The sequence below is a fragment of the Amaranthus tricolor genome, chromosome 8 (genome assembly GCF_026212465.1).
Source record: "Amaranthus tricolor cultivar Red isolate AtriRed21 chromosome 8, ASM2621246v1, whole genome shotgun sequence".
Lineage (NCBI taxonomy): Eukaryota > Viridiplantae > Streptophyta > Magnoliopsida > Caryophyllales > Amaranthaceae > Amaranthus > Amaranthus tricolor.
The window spans coordinates 5,312,941-5,326,601 of NC_080054.1; the positions used below are offsets into that span (position 1 = coordinate 5,312,941).

Genomic DNA, 13,661 nt, shown 5'->3' on the forward strand with positions numbered 1-13,661 from the left:
TCACCGCCCGGATGGACTTAAAATGTCGTACAATGGGCCTCATCCAAGATACGTTCCTTCAAAGATTCCTTCCCTGTTGGTAAACACAAGTGACCCTTGAACCTCAAACTTCCATCTTCTTGGACAAAGAATCCTTCTGCTTTTCCTTCCCGTGCCTGTTCCTTTATCTTCAAAAGCTTCGGATCTTTATCCTGGGAGTTTAAAATTTCTTCAAAGAACGAAGGTCGAATGGCCAAGGCATTCAGACACTCTTGTAACTCACCTTTACGTACCAATTCCAAATTTAATCTGGCAAAATCCCGATGCAACTCTTCAACTCCATCTAAGGCAGACAACGAGGGATTAGACTTCCTACTCAACGCATCGGCTACCAAGTTCGCTCCTCCCTCATGATATATGAACTCCAAATCATAATCTATCATCAACTCTAGCCACCGACGTTGCCGCATGTTCAAATCAGGCTGAGTGTAGGGATACTTCTGACTCTGATGATCAATGTAGATCTTACATTTGACACCATACAAGTAATGGCGCCATATTTTGAGAGCAAACACTATAGCAGCTAACTCCAGATCATGGGTAGGATAATTAACTTCATGTATTTTCAGTTGTCGTGATGCGTAAGCAATCACCTTACGGTTCTGCATCAATACACAACCCAATCCTTTCTTCGATGCGTCACTGTAAACAGTATAATCCAATTTTGGGTCAGGTAAAGTAAGAACAGGGGCTGTAGTTAACCTTTCCTTCAAAGTCATGAAGGCCTGTTCACACTCATCAGACCACTCGAACTTCTTCTCTTTCTTCATCAACGAAGTCATAGGCCAAGCAATGCGTGAGTAATCCTCGACAAAACGACGGTAATATCCGGCCAATCCTAAGAAACTTCGTACCTCGATGACGTTCTTAGGTGACGACCAGCTTCGAACTGCCTCTACCTTCGCCGGATCGACCGAAATACCCTCCTTAGAAACAAAATGACCCAAAAATGAGACCTTTTCCAACCAAAAGTCACACTTTGAAAATTTAGCGTACAACTTATTTTCTCGCAGAGTTTGCAGGACTAAACGTAGATGTTTCTCATGGTCATCCCGGTCTTTCGAGTAGACCAAAATGTCATCAATAAAGACTACCACGAACTTATCCAAATACGCACTAAATACTTGATTCATTAAACACATGAACGCAGCTGGAGCATTTGTCAGCCCAAAAGGCATCACGGTGAACTCATAATGTCCATAACGTGTCCTGAAAGCTGTTTTATGTACATCCCCTTCAGCTATTCTTAGCTGATGATAGCCCGATCTTAAGTCAATTTTTGAAAAGATCCCAGCTCCTCTCAATTGATTGAATAAGTCATCTACCCGGGGTAGCGGGTATTTATTCTTAACGGTTACCTTGTTTAACTCTCTGTAGTCGATGCATAATCTTAAACTACCATCTTTCTTCCTCACAAACAAAACTGGAGCGCCCCAAGGTGAAACACTAGGTCGAACATAACCCTTATCCAACAATTCTTCCAGCTGAGACTTGAATTCTTCCATCTCCTTCGGAGCCATACGATAAGGGGCCTTAGAAATTGGTCAAGTCCCAGGTACCAAGTCTATCGTGAAGTCAATTTCCCGTTGAGGTGGCATACCGGGAATCTCATCAGGAAAAACATCAAAAAATTCATTCACTACAGCAATATCCTTGAGATCCTCCTCCTTCTTTCCCCCCTGGCTGATATGACATAAATACAAAGGGTGTCCTTACCTCACGAGTCTTTGCAATTCTAACGTCGACACCAAATTCGTCTTGGGCCCCTTGGGAAACTTCCTATATCTAACGTTTTCCCCTCGTGGTCCTTCCAACAATACTCTCTGCTCCCTACATTCAATAGTGGCTTTATATCTTCCTAACCAATCCATCCCCAAAATTACCTCTAAGCCTTCTATATCTAATACATACAAGTCACTAGGAAAGACAACTTTCCCTATCTTCAAGGGTACATCCTTATATAGTCTATCATAACTGTACAGTTTTCCCGATGGAACAGCCACCGTATAAGAAACTTTTTCAAAAGCCCCTAAATTCAATTCTTCTACTTTACTCTTTGCAAGAAATGAACATGTAGCTCCCGAATCAAATAATACATTCACAGCTATAGAATGAATGGCAAACGTACCTGTAACCACATCCATTGCCTGGTTTGCTTCTCTTGCACTGACCACAGATACCCTTCCACTAGATGTTTGTACATTAATTCATCCCACGTGATTTCCCCCACGATGCATTTCTGACCCTTCAGCCCGATTTCCATCTACCCGGCCTTGTCCCCCATTAAAAGGTCGCTGAAATCTCTGACCAACATTACCACGATTTCCCTTCTCGTACTGCTGGTTGACTTGACCGCCGGCGTTGTTAAAATTCTATTGCCGGTGTTGTCCACCCGGCTGTTGACTTCTACCCCTTTTCTTTATATAAGATTCAAACTCTCTATGTCCTCTTTTGTGACAAAAGTTACACTCGATCAAATTCCCATCACAATCTTTTTCCAGGTGATTTCTCTTGCATCTTCTACAGAAATACTTCCTTTCATTACCATCTCGGTCCAATAATGGCTTAGCAGGCTTCACATCTCCTCTAAACCCAGAATTTGTACCAGACCCGCCTCCTTGAAAATTTCCGAAATTTCTTGTTTTCTTATGATAAGAGCTCGACAAGTTATCCGATGTCTGGCCAGAAACCTCTTTCCTCTTCTCAGGGACGTTACCCTTTTCTTTTTCCTTCTCCTTCCTCAAAATATACCCTATTTGAGACGCTCGCTTGTACATCTATTCCAGGTTGTTATAACGATCACTTTCGATATGTTTTTGAATGTCATACGATAATCCTAGCTCAACTCGTTGCATTTTCTTCTCTTCAGTGGGAACATCATCAGGACAGTACTTGAGGTACTCCATAAATTTGTGGTAATACTCATCAACAGTCATACCACCCATCTCTAACCGTGCAAACTCGTTCGACTTATCTTTCCTTACGTGTAGCGGATAAAATTTCTCTCGCATGGCCCTTTTAAATATCTCCCAACCAAAATTCCCCTTAGTCTGCTCCAACAACCCCAATCTACTTTTTGCCCACCAGTAGTCGGCCTCTCCAACCAAATAAAATGCTGGCTGATTGACTTTCAATTCTTCCGGGCATTCTACTACATCAAAAAGTTTGTCGAATTCTCTTAACCAGAGTTCAAGCTCCGACGGTTCCCCTTTACCATCAAAAGTCGAGGGTTTGCTCTAACTAATCCGTTTGCTCATTTCAGATGCTAATTCTGACATAGACCTCTCTCGTGGTGCGCTTACACTCGATAACACTTTCACCAGATTTCTTAGCGTACGGTTAGCATCATTTCTAGACTGTCTCTTTCATGACAGAGGAGGCATCTTCTGCAAGCAAAAAGGAAGGTACTAATTACAAGAAAGACCTAAGGATTCAAAAGTTCTGGAGAAAGAACAGAACTCTGCTGAAATTGACTTAACATACAACTACTTATTTAATAGAGCTTAGGTATATTTATTTCTATGTATATATATTAAACTTAATAAAACGCTGAAAAACCGATTCAAATATATATATGGAATACACACCACACCTCATAAGAAGACATCTCTTATTCTTTCACCATCCCTTATTCTCGGATACTTTCACCATCCCTTATTCTCCATATATTAGCGTTGGAGACATCTCTCCAAGCAGTCTCTGGGTCAAAAATCGGTACCTCCCTAGCCTCACTAGGGGTTTGTGAGTCCATAGGTGTTTTTCCCTTATTCATATATCCTGATTCTACACGAAAGAACAAAAACAAAACATTACTATCACAAAACAACTTACAACACAAACATATTTCAACAAAAATATATGTCCTAAGGACTGTTCCCCAACTCTCTACTAGGTCATTTATTCCTTTATCATCTATGGAACGTTGGCTCTGATACCAATTGTAACGGTCCGGTTTAAGTGACCCGGAAATCCATATAAAAATACAAATTCCGGTTCACTCTTTGGACTCCAGAGAAGACTTTTTTCTAGGACCGTCAACGTTCCGTCGATAAATAAATATAGATAAACAGAAAATAGTACCAACATGAAAGATAATAAGTCAGCGGAAGCTCTAACGTACAACTCGAGAGCCTAGAGGCCTCTAAACAAACTAATCGAAATAGTGGAAGCGAAAAGAAAACTATCTCTTGTTACATAAATACAGAGTTTCTTTCTACTCATAGTCTAATACAAAATCTAATAACATAGTCTTGATTATTACGGGTTCTACGTCAAGATCTCACACCAGACCCCACCTGCATTCAACCCATCAGTCGTCGTAAGACAACACGCAGTAGGTTCTAAAGAAACAACCAGTACACGTCAGAGACTTCATACAAATATCAAACAGGTTGAATACAAGCAATATGTTCATCCTAGCATGCATAGGCTCTATAAATTTATTAATAATTAATCCCAACTTGTAACGTTGCGCATCCTGTTCGGGTCGTTAGAGTATAAACCATTCATTATTAGATAATTCCAACTTGTAACGTTGCCCGTCCTGTTAGGGTCGTTCAAGTATAAATCCAAATCTTTTTGGAGGAATACACTTGGGAGAGCTAATCCCAAGGCAACCACCGACCTAAGACGTTGCCCATCCTGTTCGGGTCGTCAAAGGCTAAAGTATGCATACCCCCATGGTGACTGTAATGATCCAAAACTGTCATGGGAACAATAATTATAATAATCCAAACCAGAACATTAACCCTTTTGGGTAACATAACCAAACGTCAACCTCTTTGGGTGACAAACACATAAATTGTCAATGTTCAATTAATTCCTTTCAAATTATTTGAGTGTCTAATCCTTATGTGATTTACAAAGCCTTGATTAGAAATGAAACAACACTACTTGCACAACCACATAAACAGTATGGTCTAAGCGTGTACCTTTAAGTGCTGCAACCAAACAACGTTTAAGTACGATAAGAATTTCGCCCTCTTATGAATCGAGGTCCTAAATAACACACACACAAAACGATCACGTATTAGAACGTGTTTACACATTTAATCCACTCCATGCTACTAAGATATTACTAAGATTTGATAGTTTTCAATGTTTTCATCCAATTCCCAATCATTCCAAATTTTCAATTCTGACTAGAAACTTTATTGGCCATTTCGGACAGTTTAGAAAATTCAAATAAAAATCCGACTTCACCACTGTGTCCGGAATGCATCAATTACCTTGGGTACCAAATTTCATAATTTCTAACATCCAATTACTATTTTTAATTATTTTAAGCGTTTAACGAGTTTTTAACGTATCGGATACATATACTAACAACGGAACATGACTAACGTTTCTGGATCGGCGCCATGCCGAGGCAGCAGCTGCTGTCCAACACTCCCATTACTTTTTTAATTATTATTATTATTATTATTATTATTATATATATATTTATTATTCAAATTACTAACTCTTTTACTCTCACGACCAAAATTTTAATTAACAATTCAATTAACTTACCCCTTAGATCAAAAGATTCAATTGAACAAACCAAAATTTTTTTTTCTTTGTGACAGCCGAAACCAGGAGCAAGGGAAGGAAAATCTTTTTTTTTTCTGATTTTTGTGATAACTTTTGGGGATTAAGAATGTGAAGACTTCAAATGAGGTTTAAAGGATTAATGGGAATTAATAATCAACCTATTATGCCATAAAACCCAATTATGAGAGGAGTTACAAAACTCCTCCCATTCACCTATACTCAACCGGCTAACCTTCCCCTCCCCTAATCTTTTAATTTTTTTTTAATAAATTAATTAATTATATAATTGTCTATTTTTGTTAAAAACAGAAAAAGAAAATATTACGCAAATAACAACGTATGCGATAAAACGCGTTACCGTTAAATTAAACTTACTTCGTTTCTTATAATTAACCATGTAAAATAACATAATTCAATATTACGTATTTATTTTATTTTGTTATACTTTATTTTATTATATTTTATTTATTTTTAAACCCGATAAAATACGGGGTGTTACAGCGTGCGTAGACGAATGATTGTTTGCACTTGGGTAACCAGACTACCAGTAGAGTTGAAAGCCAACACTCTTCGTTCAAGTACTACTTGGGTAGCGGTAGCAGCTCATTCGATACGCTCTTTAAAAGGGCACACGCATAAATAGCGAATCAACAATCGAGGATAAGACAAGCTCTAGAGGAATCTATGAATTCCATTTCAAGGACGTTGCGACTTAATTTTCTAAGACCGTTGTATCGTCATGTTTCCATATTTGCCTTGGAACAATTGATGATGGAGCAGAACCGGATGTTAAACTTGGGTAGTTGTCTTTTTGAAAAATGCGGTTGTGTCATTCAAAAAACCCACGGATTACCATGCGCGTGTTACTGTTACTTTTCAATCAGGTCTCATGGTGCTTTGTACTTGTACGATATACATCCATTCTGGAAAACATTAAAGTACTTAGAGGCAGAAGACGACGGCAACGATGAAGTACGGCACTCAAACGCCGATGAAAAAGAGTACTTTCAATCGTTGGTCGATGAAGTTTTAAAAGCCGACGCCTCAGTTGTAAGACGCGTGTCTTAGGTACTTGAGCATGAACTACACCCTGATATTAACGATATACTTGAGCCACAAGCAAGTCCACCAAGGAAGGGAAGACCAATGAAAAGCAGAACCCTGAGGAGAAACAAAAGTGCGTTTGAGTACAATAAATCGTCTTCAAGGGGTCGCGGATCCGGATCTTCATCATGCGGGAGATCTAGTGGTAGATCTAGCAGCCGGTCACATCAATCGTCAGTTGGAATTAACTTCAGTTTCAACTTATCTGGTACCCTTATTTATTTTCATATAATCATATATGTTTTAGATCAATTGAATGATATTAATATACTGTTATTTTTTTAGATGGTTCAGCAGGTCGTGATTTTTCACTGTTTCCGTGGTCAAATCATATTCCGTTTATTCTTCCGGCGTATCTGTTTGATTGGATTGATGTTATAGGTGACGGTAATTGTGGATTTAGAGCTATTGCCGTTACAGAGTTAGGGGGCGAGGAAGCAAGGCCTCTTTTACGACGTGCAATGAGTTTGGAAATGGAAACGCATAAAGACCAATATGCACGCGTGTATCTATAAGCAGATTTGGTGGAAGAAGCTATATGCAGAATTGGTGCCCACAGCAAAGGACCTGCTCCGTACAGTCACTGGATGGAAATGACAACATTATATTCCACAACAACGTTTCTCAACATAGCAATTGCGTATTATGGCTCTCCCGATGGTAATCCAATGTATAACTGTTTAGTGCTTTCGTTAAGGAGAACAGAGGGAATGCATGGCGTAAACAAAATTGTACATATTCTTTGGGTTAACAGGAATTATTATGTTCAACTTTTAATGAACGATGATTCATCTCCACTGCCGCCAGTCCAGCAAAATTGGAGAGCAGCAGCTAACTATTCATGTATAGATTTAGAGAGATAGTATCGCAACAGGATATTACTTTGGAATAGACTGTGCGGCGTACAACGACGATAACAAAATAACACCGCAGAAGACACGGTCAATTTAGATACTCCATAGTGTTTATTATACTGATTATACTTAGTGTTATCATTTTATTAATTGTATTCATTATAGTAATTATATTTATAGATAATAAATCAATAATTAAGTTAGTGAATAAATGTGTAAATGCATCAAACGCAACACATAATACTACAAATTTTTCATCAATACAGGTCAAAAAGAATTGTTCATCAATACAAAATCCACAAATGTCTATTAAGGGCTGTGTCCTCTAAACGCTTGCCATTCGGCAAACAACTCTCTAAGTTCATCTAGATACATATTAGCAGCATGTCTTTCCCGAGGCGTCATTTGCACAATAGATGGCATCCTAAGCAATGGCGCGAGTCTACTTGGAAATTCAGCTGCAAACTGTAAAAATAAAACAATTCAATTATCAAAAAATTAGACAATCAATTCCAGTAATGACACATTAAAATGAAATAGATAAACAGAAACACTAACATATTTGACTCTGTTATCCGCTACACCATACGCAGCAGCAGATCCTTCACTTGGGATGAGAAATGAGTAGGAAGACACTCTAAACCAGTCAATGTACTCAGGGGCAGCCTCTGATGGAACCGATGCTCGACGTAGTGCCTGCTCAACTACGCGGGCACAATAGGGGAACCTACTCCACATCCCCGTGTACATAGACGGAGAAGCGAATGTCACTGAGTAGGAACCCTGTGCCAGTCGCACATCTTGGGTAGGGCTCAGCGGAGGGGGGGGGGGGGGATGGCCTGTGCAAAACCGAGCTGTCTAACTGTCCTCTTAGGCAAATAGACCTCCACGATATCAACACAGGTGATACCACCGATATAGGCGGTGCGTGGGTGCTCGTTCAATAAAGCCCTAGCAGAAGTCATGTACGGAGTCCACTCCACCTGCTTACAAAGAAAATTAACATAAACAAAAATTAACATAAACAACATAATATAAAATTAAAATAATTAGTATAACGATGTATGAGGTCATGTACAAAACCTGTGTCTCTGTCATGGCGTCCAGTATGCTCCTATAGTCTCTCAGTCTGCTCAGCTCACGGATTGGATTCTGCGGGGACCATATCTCTGCCCTAGTCTTGTTCGACATGTCAGCTTGACGCGGATGGGAGCGGAAGGTTGGGAAGTACTCGTAAATCCATGTCTTCAACAGTGTCAGACAACCAGCAAAAGTCTTGCACCCAATCCTTGTCGCCATACCCAGTTGGTGATACATGTTAGCAAGCGTCACTGCACCCCAAGTAATGTCATCCTGATCAGCAATGACAGCAAGAACAGGGTGAGGCCACATCCCGAATCTAGTCTTATCCACGAGCAGCGTGGAACCCACTATAGCCATGTAGTACGTAGTAGGCTGAGTCTCCATTGACTGAGAATGGTGGCATAGCTGCAACAGTGCACCAACGTTAATGCTGCCGCTGGTGAAGTGCCCCTTCCCACGCAGCTCTGACAATGGCTCCCCAAACAGGCCGGCCAGGCCAAGCTGCCAGTCACGATCAGTAGGTTCAACGGGAAGTGAACCATCAATGCCAATTCCGAAGATGCGTTGCACATCGTGCAACATTATGGTCATCTCCCCCCACGACATGTGGAAGGTGTTGGTATCAGGCTGCCACCTTTCCACAAATGCTGTAGTGAGAGCACTATCAATGTGCTGGTGCATTATATACGGTAGACGACCAAGAATAGTAGCAGATAACACCCCGTACAGTTCACCAGACATGTCCTGAAGTCTGATGATTGTATCCAACGTCCTCTTTCTAAGACGACATTCCGAAATCGGAGGGGTGCGCTCTGATCCCTCAAATATAACCTTTGCTACGTGCCCACCGTAGCTGGATATTAAAGTGGTGTCAACAAGGCCCCCAGGCTGGGGTGATATCATCAACCAGTCCATGTCTGCGGACTGTGAGCGCCTCCTCCCCCGTGGAGCCGCATCCTCAACCTGGCTGACTCCTGTGTGATGAGAAGTGCCAGCCGCGCTATGCCCTCTAATCCTAAACTGACCGGCATGCCCTTTGACGAGCGTCCAATCAACAGGATGACCGACAGACTCATCCTGGCCGACAGACTCTTCTCGACTAATAGAATCGTCGTAATCACTATCATCGTCACCTGAGCCGACCGTATGACTATGTAGGCTACTCTGGCGCTCAAAGCGACTACGCACATGGTCTAGGGTAGTTAAACATTGGACTTGACTATGTCTGGCCGCCTGTTCTTGCCTTGCTCGCCTTGCAGATCCCGTAACCCCCTCTCATGGGGATCCCCTCTCAGTAAAGTTGGCCTAGAGCTATTGCCGCTCAATAACCCTCTAAAAAACCCTTTTCCATTTCCTTGATTTCCAGCCATTTACTACAATTTTCATATTTTAATTACTATTAATAAAAAAATAAAAGCATAAAAAATTAAATTGAGTTATATTCATTTTAATTACACTTACAATATTAATTTAATAAACATTTAAGTTAATTTACTATAAACACTTACAGTCATATAAATTATTAACAACCAAAAAATTCACAATTACAAACTAATCAACAATTATTATATTCATAAATATTTAAAGAACTAAAATTTAATAAATTGATTAATCAAAATAAATTCATTCGAAATTAAAAAAATATAAAAAAATAAATAAAAATAAAAAAAAAAATTTTCATTCGAAATAAAAAAAAAAAGAATTCAAATCCAGTCGCACAAAATGTACGACTGGAATTATTATTATTATTTTTCCCTTTTTCTCAAATTTAAATTAAAAACCACTTCTTAGAATAACATTATCATAATATAATGCATTACAACATTTATTAAATAACAATAGCTTAAAAATTAAATTATTTAAACAAAACAAATTCATTCGAAATAAAAAAAAAATTTCAAACCTATTGCACTTTTTGTGCAATTGGTTTGAATTTTTTTTTTCCTTTTTTTAATTTTGAAATTAAATTCAAAAATACTTCTTATAAAAACATTATCATAATATAATGTATTACAACATTTATTAAATAACAATAACTAAAAAAATTAATTAATTAAACAAAACAAATTCATTCAAAATTTTTTTTTTTAAAATTTGTTCATACCAGTCGCACTTTTTGTGCAACTGATATTATTTATTTATTTATTTTAAATTTCGAATGAATTTGTTTAGAAATTACCCCGAGTTTTTGTTAACGACTTCGATTCCAAAGCTTTAGCTCCAATTAATTTTATGTGAAGATTTTGAGTTTTTGGAAGTGATAAGAGTGTTATTGAGTGAATTTGAAGTGTTTTATAGAGGTTTTAAGTGCAGTGGCAATTTCGTTACTTTTTAAAGTCCAGGGGCAAATTCGTAAAATCATTAGGGGGGTGGCGATAAAATGAAAAGGGTGGCGAAAAGTAAGAATTGGGTAATTTTTCTTTTGCTTTTAGGCTTTGTTTTGAGCTAGCCAACAAATAAATCTAGCCTTAGGAATAGACAATAAATCTAGACTTTATTTGTAGGGGGCACATCCTTAATGGCATAAGTGATACTCTCTTCAATGTTTACCAAAAAGCTGAATTCGCTTAAGAAATATGGTCCTTACTTGATACTAAATATATGGCCGAAGATGCATCAAGCAAAAAGTTTCTTCTAAGTAATTTCAATAATTTTAAGTTTGATGATAATCGCCCTATTATGGAACAATTTCATGAAATACAAAGGTTGTATGATAATCTTAAATGGCATGACATGAATATGGATGAACTCTTTGTTTTCTCTAGTATTATTGATAAATTACCACCATCATGAAAAGATGTTAGAAGTACCCTAAAGCACAAAAAGGAGGAAATCGATCTTACCCAACTTGCCACCCATCTTCTCATAGAAGTTGGGATCCGTGAGCAAGAGAAAGGGAAGGATCCATCCTCGGTTTCTACTATTAACATGGAAGGAGAAAATTCAAACAAGTCTAAACATGTGAAGAATAAGAAAGGGGCTCGAGTTCTTTTAAGGGGAAATCTACTAATATTTCTAAGAAACCTACGGTTGGTGGGTGTTGGTTTTGTGGAAAACCTCGACATCGTAAAAAAGATTGTTTTCTTTTCAAGAAAAAGAATGGTAACAAGGGTGAGGCTTCTAATAGCCAAGATCCCGTGAATGAAGGTATTTCCTCACAATCAATTAAGTTTAATTCTAATTTGGAATTAAATGGAACAAATTATAATATTTGTTATGTGCAGGATGATTCGTGGTACATCGATTCGAGTGCCTCTAGGCACGTTTGCATGGATAGGAGATGGTTAAAGAACTTTCACAAGTGTGATGGTGATGAATTTCTCTATATGGGAAATAATTCTACTATTCAACTTCTTGGGAAAGGTTCGGTTGAACTGCATTTCACTTCAGCGAACCTTCTTACTTTGAAGGAAGTGATGTTTGCTCCTAAGATTGCAAGGAATTTAGTGTCGGGGCCGACCTTGAATCGTATGGGATATAAATTAGTATTCGAATCTGATCGATGTGTAATTAGTAGGGTGGTGTATTTATTGAAAGTTGTTATTTGAATTGTAATTTATTTATGCTTTCTATCAAGACATATTTAGATAATAGTTTATTTCATGTTTATGACAATAATGTAAATATGTATGAATTATGGCACAATAGACCATGTCATGTAAATTATGAAAGTATGAAATATATGGGTAAATTAGACATTATTCCTATGTGTGGCTTTGATAATCAAAAATTTAGTACTTGTGTAACAACCCGACTTACGATTGACTGGGTAAACAGGGTCATCACTGGGTTCGTTTCCCAAGATACTGAAATCACACTTCCAAAACTCAAGCAAAGGGGTCACAAGCTCTTCAACGTGAGTAACTCAGCTAAATCTCAAACCAAACATTTAACCTAAACATAAAGTAATCTTACAATTCACTTCGAGTTCAATATAACCAACATAATTAGAACTAATATACATTTAAAAAATTCCTAATACAAACTATAAACTCCCACGGGCTCAGCTCAAAAGGACATCCTTGGCACCCTCATCAACATTGCTAACCCAATTGTTCCCGACCGGATTCGATTTGTAATTGACTAAAAGATGGAAACAACAGGGAAGCAGATTAAACTGAATGAGAAGTAACAATCCAAAACAACAAAACACAGTAATTCAAATCATAGGTTTAAAAGCAACATCAGTTCCCTAGATCTATGTGCGCACAGGGAGTCTTGTTTGAGAGGTGCCCCATAGATCTAAGGCTATGTCGCTCTCGGGTGAAGCTAGTCAATATCTCAATGAAAATTTGCTTAAAAAACAGGGAGTAGGAAACAATGTTCCTCAACTCCGTCAATGACCAGCTCGCAAGCCCGATCCATTGACATATCATAATATCAGCATAAGCATTCACAACAACATTTGTCTCAACAATTTCCAATTCAAAAGACCTTTAGTAAAAAGTTTATTTTCAAGAAAGTAGTCTGGCCAGACCCTTTAAGGGACTACTACTACTCACCAACAAGACGTTTCAAAGAGCCGTGATCGATTTGCAGCTATCAACTAGAAAGTTTACTCGATGACGTCGCCTCTAGAAGCATAACAAACATAACATCACAACAAAGCGTTAGTTACTACAAACTAGGATCATATAGCTTATTGTATCTCCTCCTAAGACCGTATCTTAGTCATGGATTATATTCTAAAATTTCTAATCATACAAGGATTGTGCACTCCAAGCTTAAACACTCTACATGTCCTCAAAATATTATAATCGCCCTCTAACTTGTTTACATATTTTGTAAAGATTACTCACCTTCAGCATTCTTTATAATTTTTAATTACACTTAACGTGTACATTCAAAACCAACCCTCAAAAATCCTCATAGAATCTGATAATCCCTTCAAGAATATCAAACTATTCAACCACACAACCAATATTCATCCCACCATTAATGATTTCCACAAGAAGCTCCTAATTCAATCATGAATATCAAAATACTTAATATTTCACCAATATACCACATGAATTAGAACACAAAGAGAACCCAAATGAATCCAACCTC

At 38.2% G+C, this 13,661-nt stretch overlaps 1 protein-coding gene across 1 annotated transcript; it reads right to left on the reverse strand.

The window, feature by feature from the left end:
- Nucleotides 1-2,816: 2,816 nt before the first annotated feature.
- On the reverse strand, nt 2,817-3,646 carry LOC130820884 (uncharacterized). Its single transcript, XM_057686427.1, has 3 exons — nt 3,632-3,646; nt 3,377-3,463; nt 2,817-3,275 (listed from the first exon to the last, which is right to left on the reverse strand). Exons 1-3 carry the CDS (start codon nt 3,644-3,646, stop codon nt 2,817-2,819), a joined length of 561 nt encoding a protein of 186 aa, XP_057542410.1.
- Between the last annotated feature and the right edge of the window lie 10,015 nt (nt 3,647-13,661).

Excerpts from the sequence above, each read along its gene's own strand:
- LOC130820884 (XM_057686427.1), bottom strand. Across the intron at positions 3,276-3,376 it reads GTCTAGAAATGATGCTAACC|AGCAAACCCTCGACTTTTGA; the intron begins GTACGCTAAGAA and ends CGGATTAGTTAG.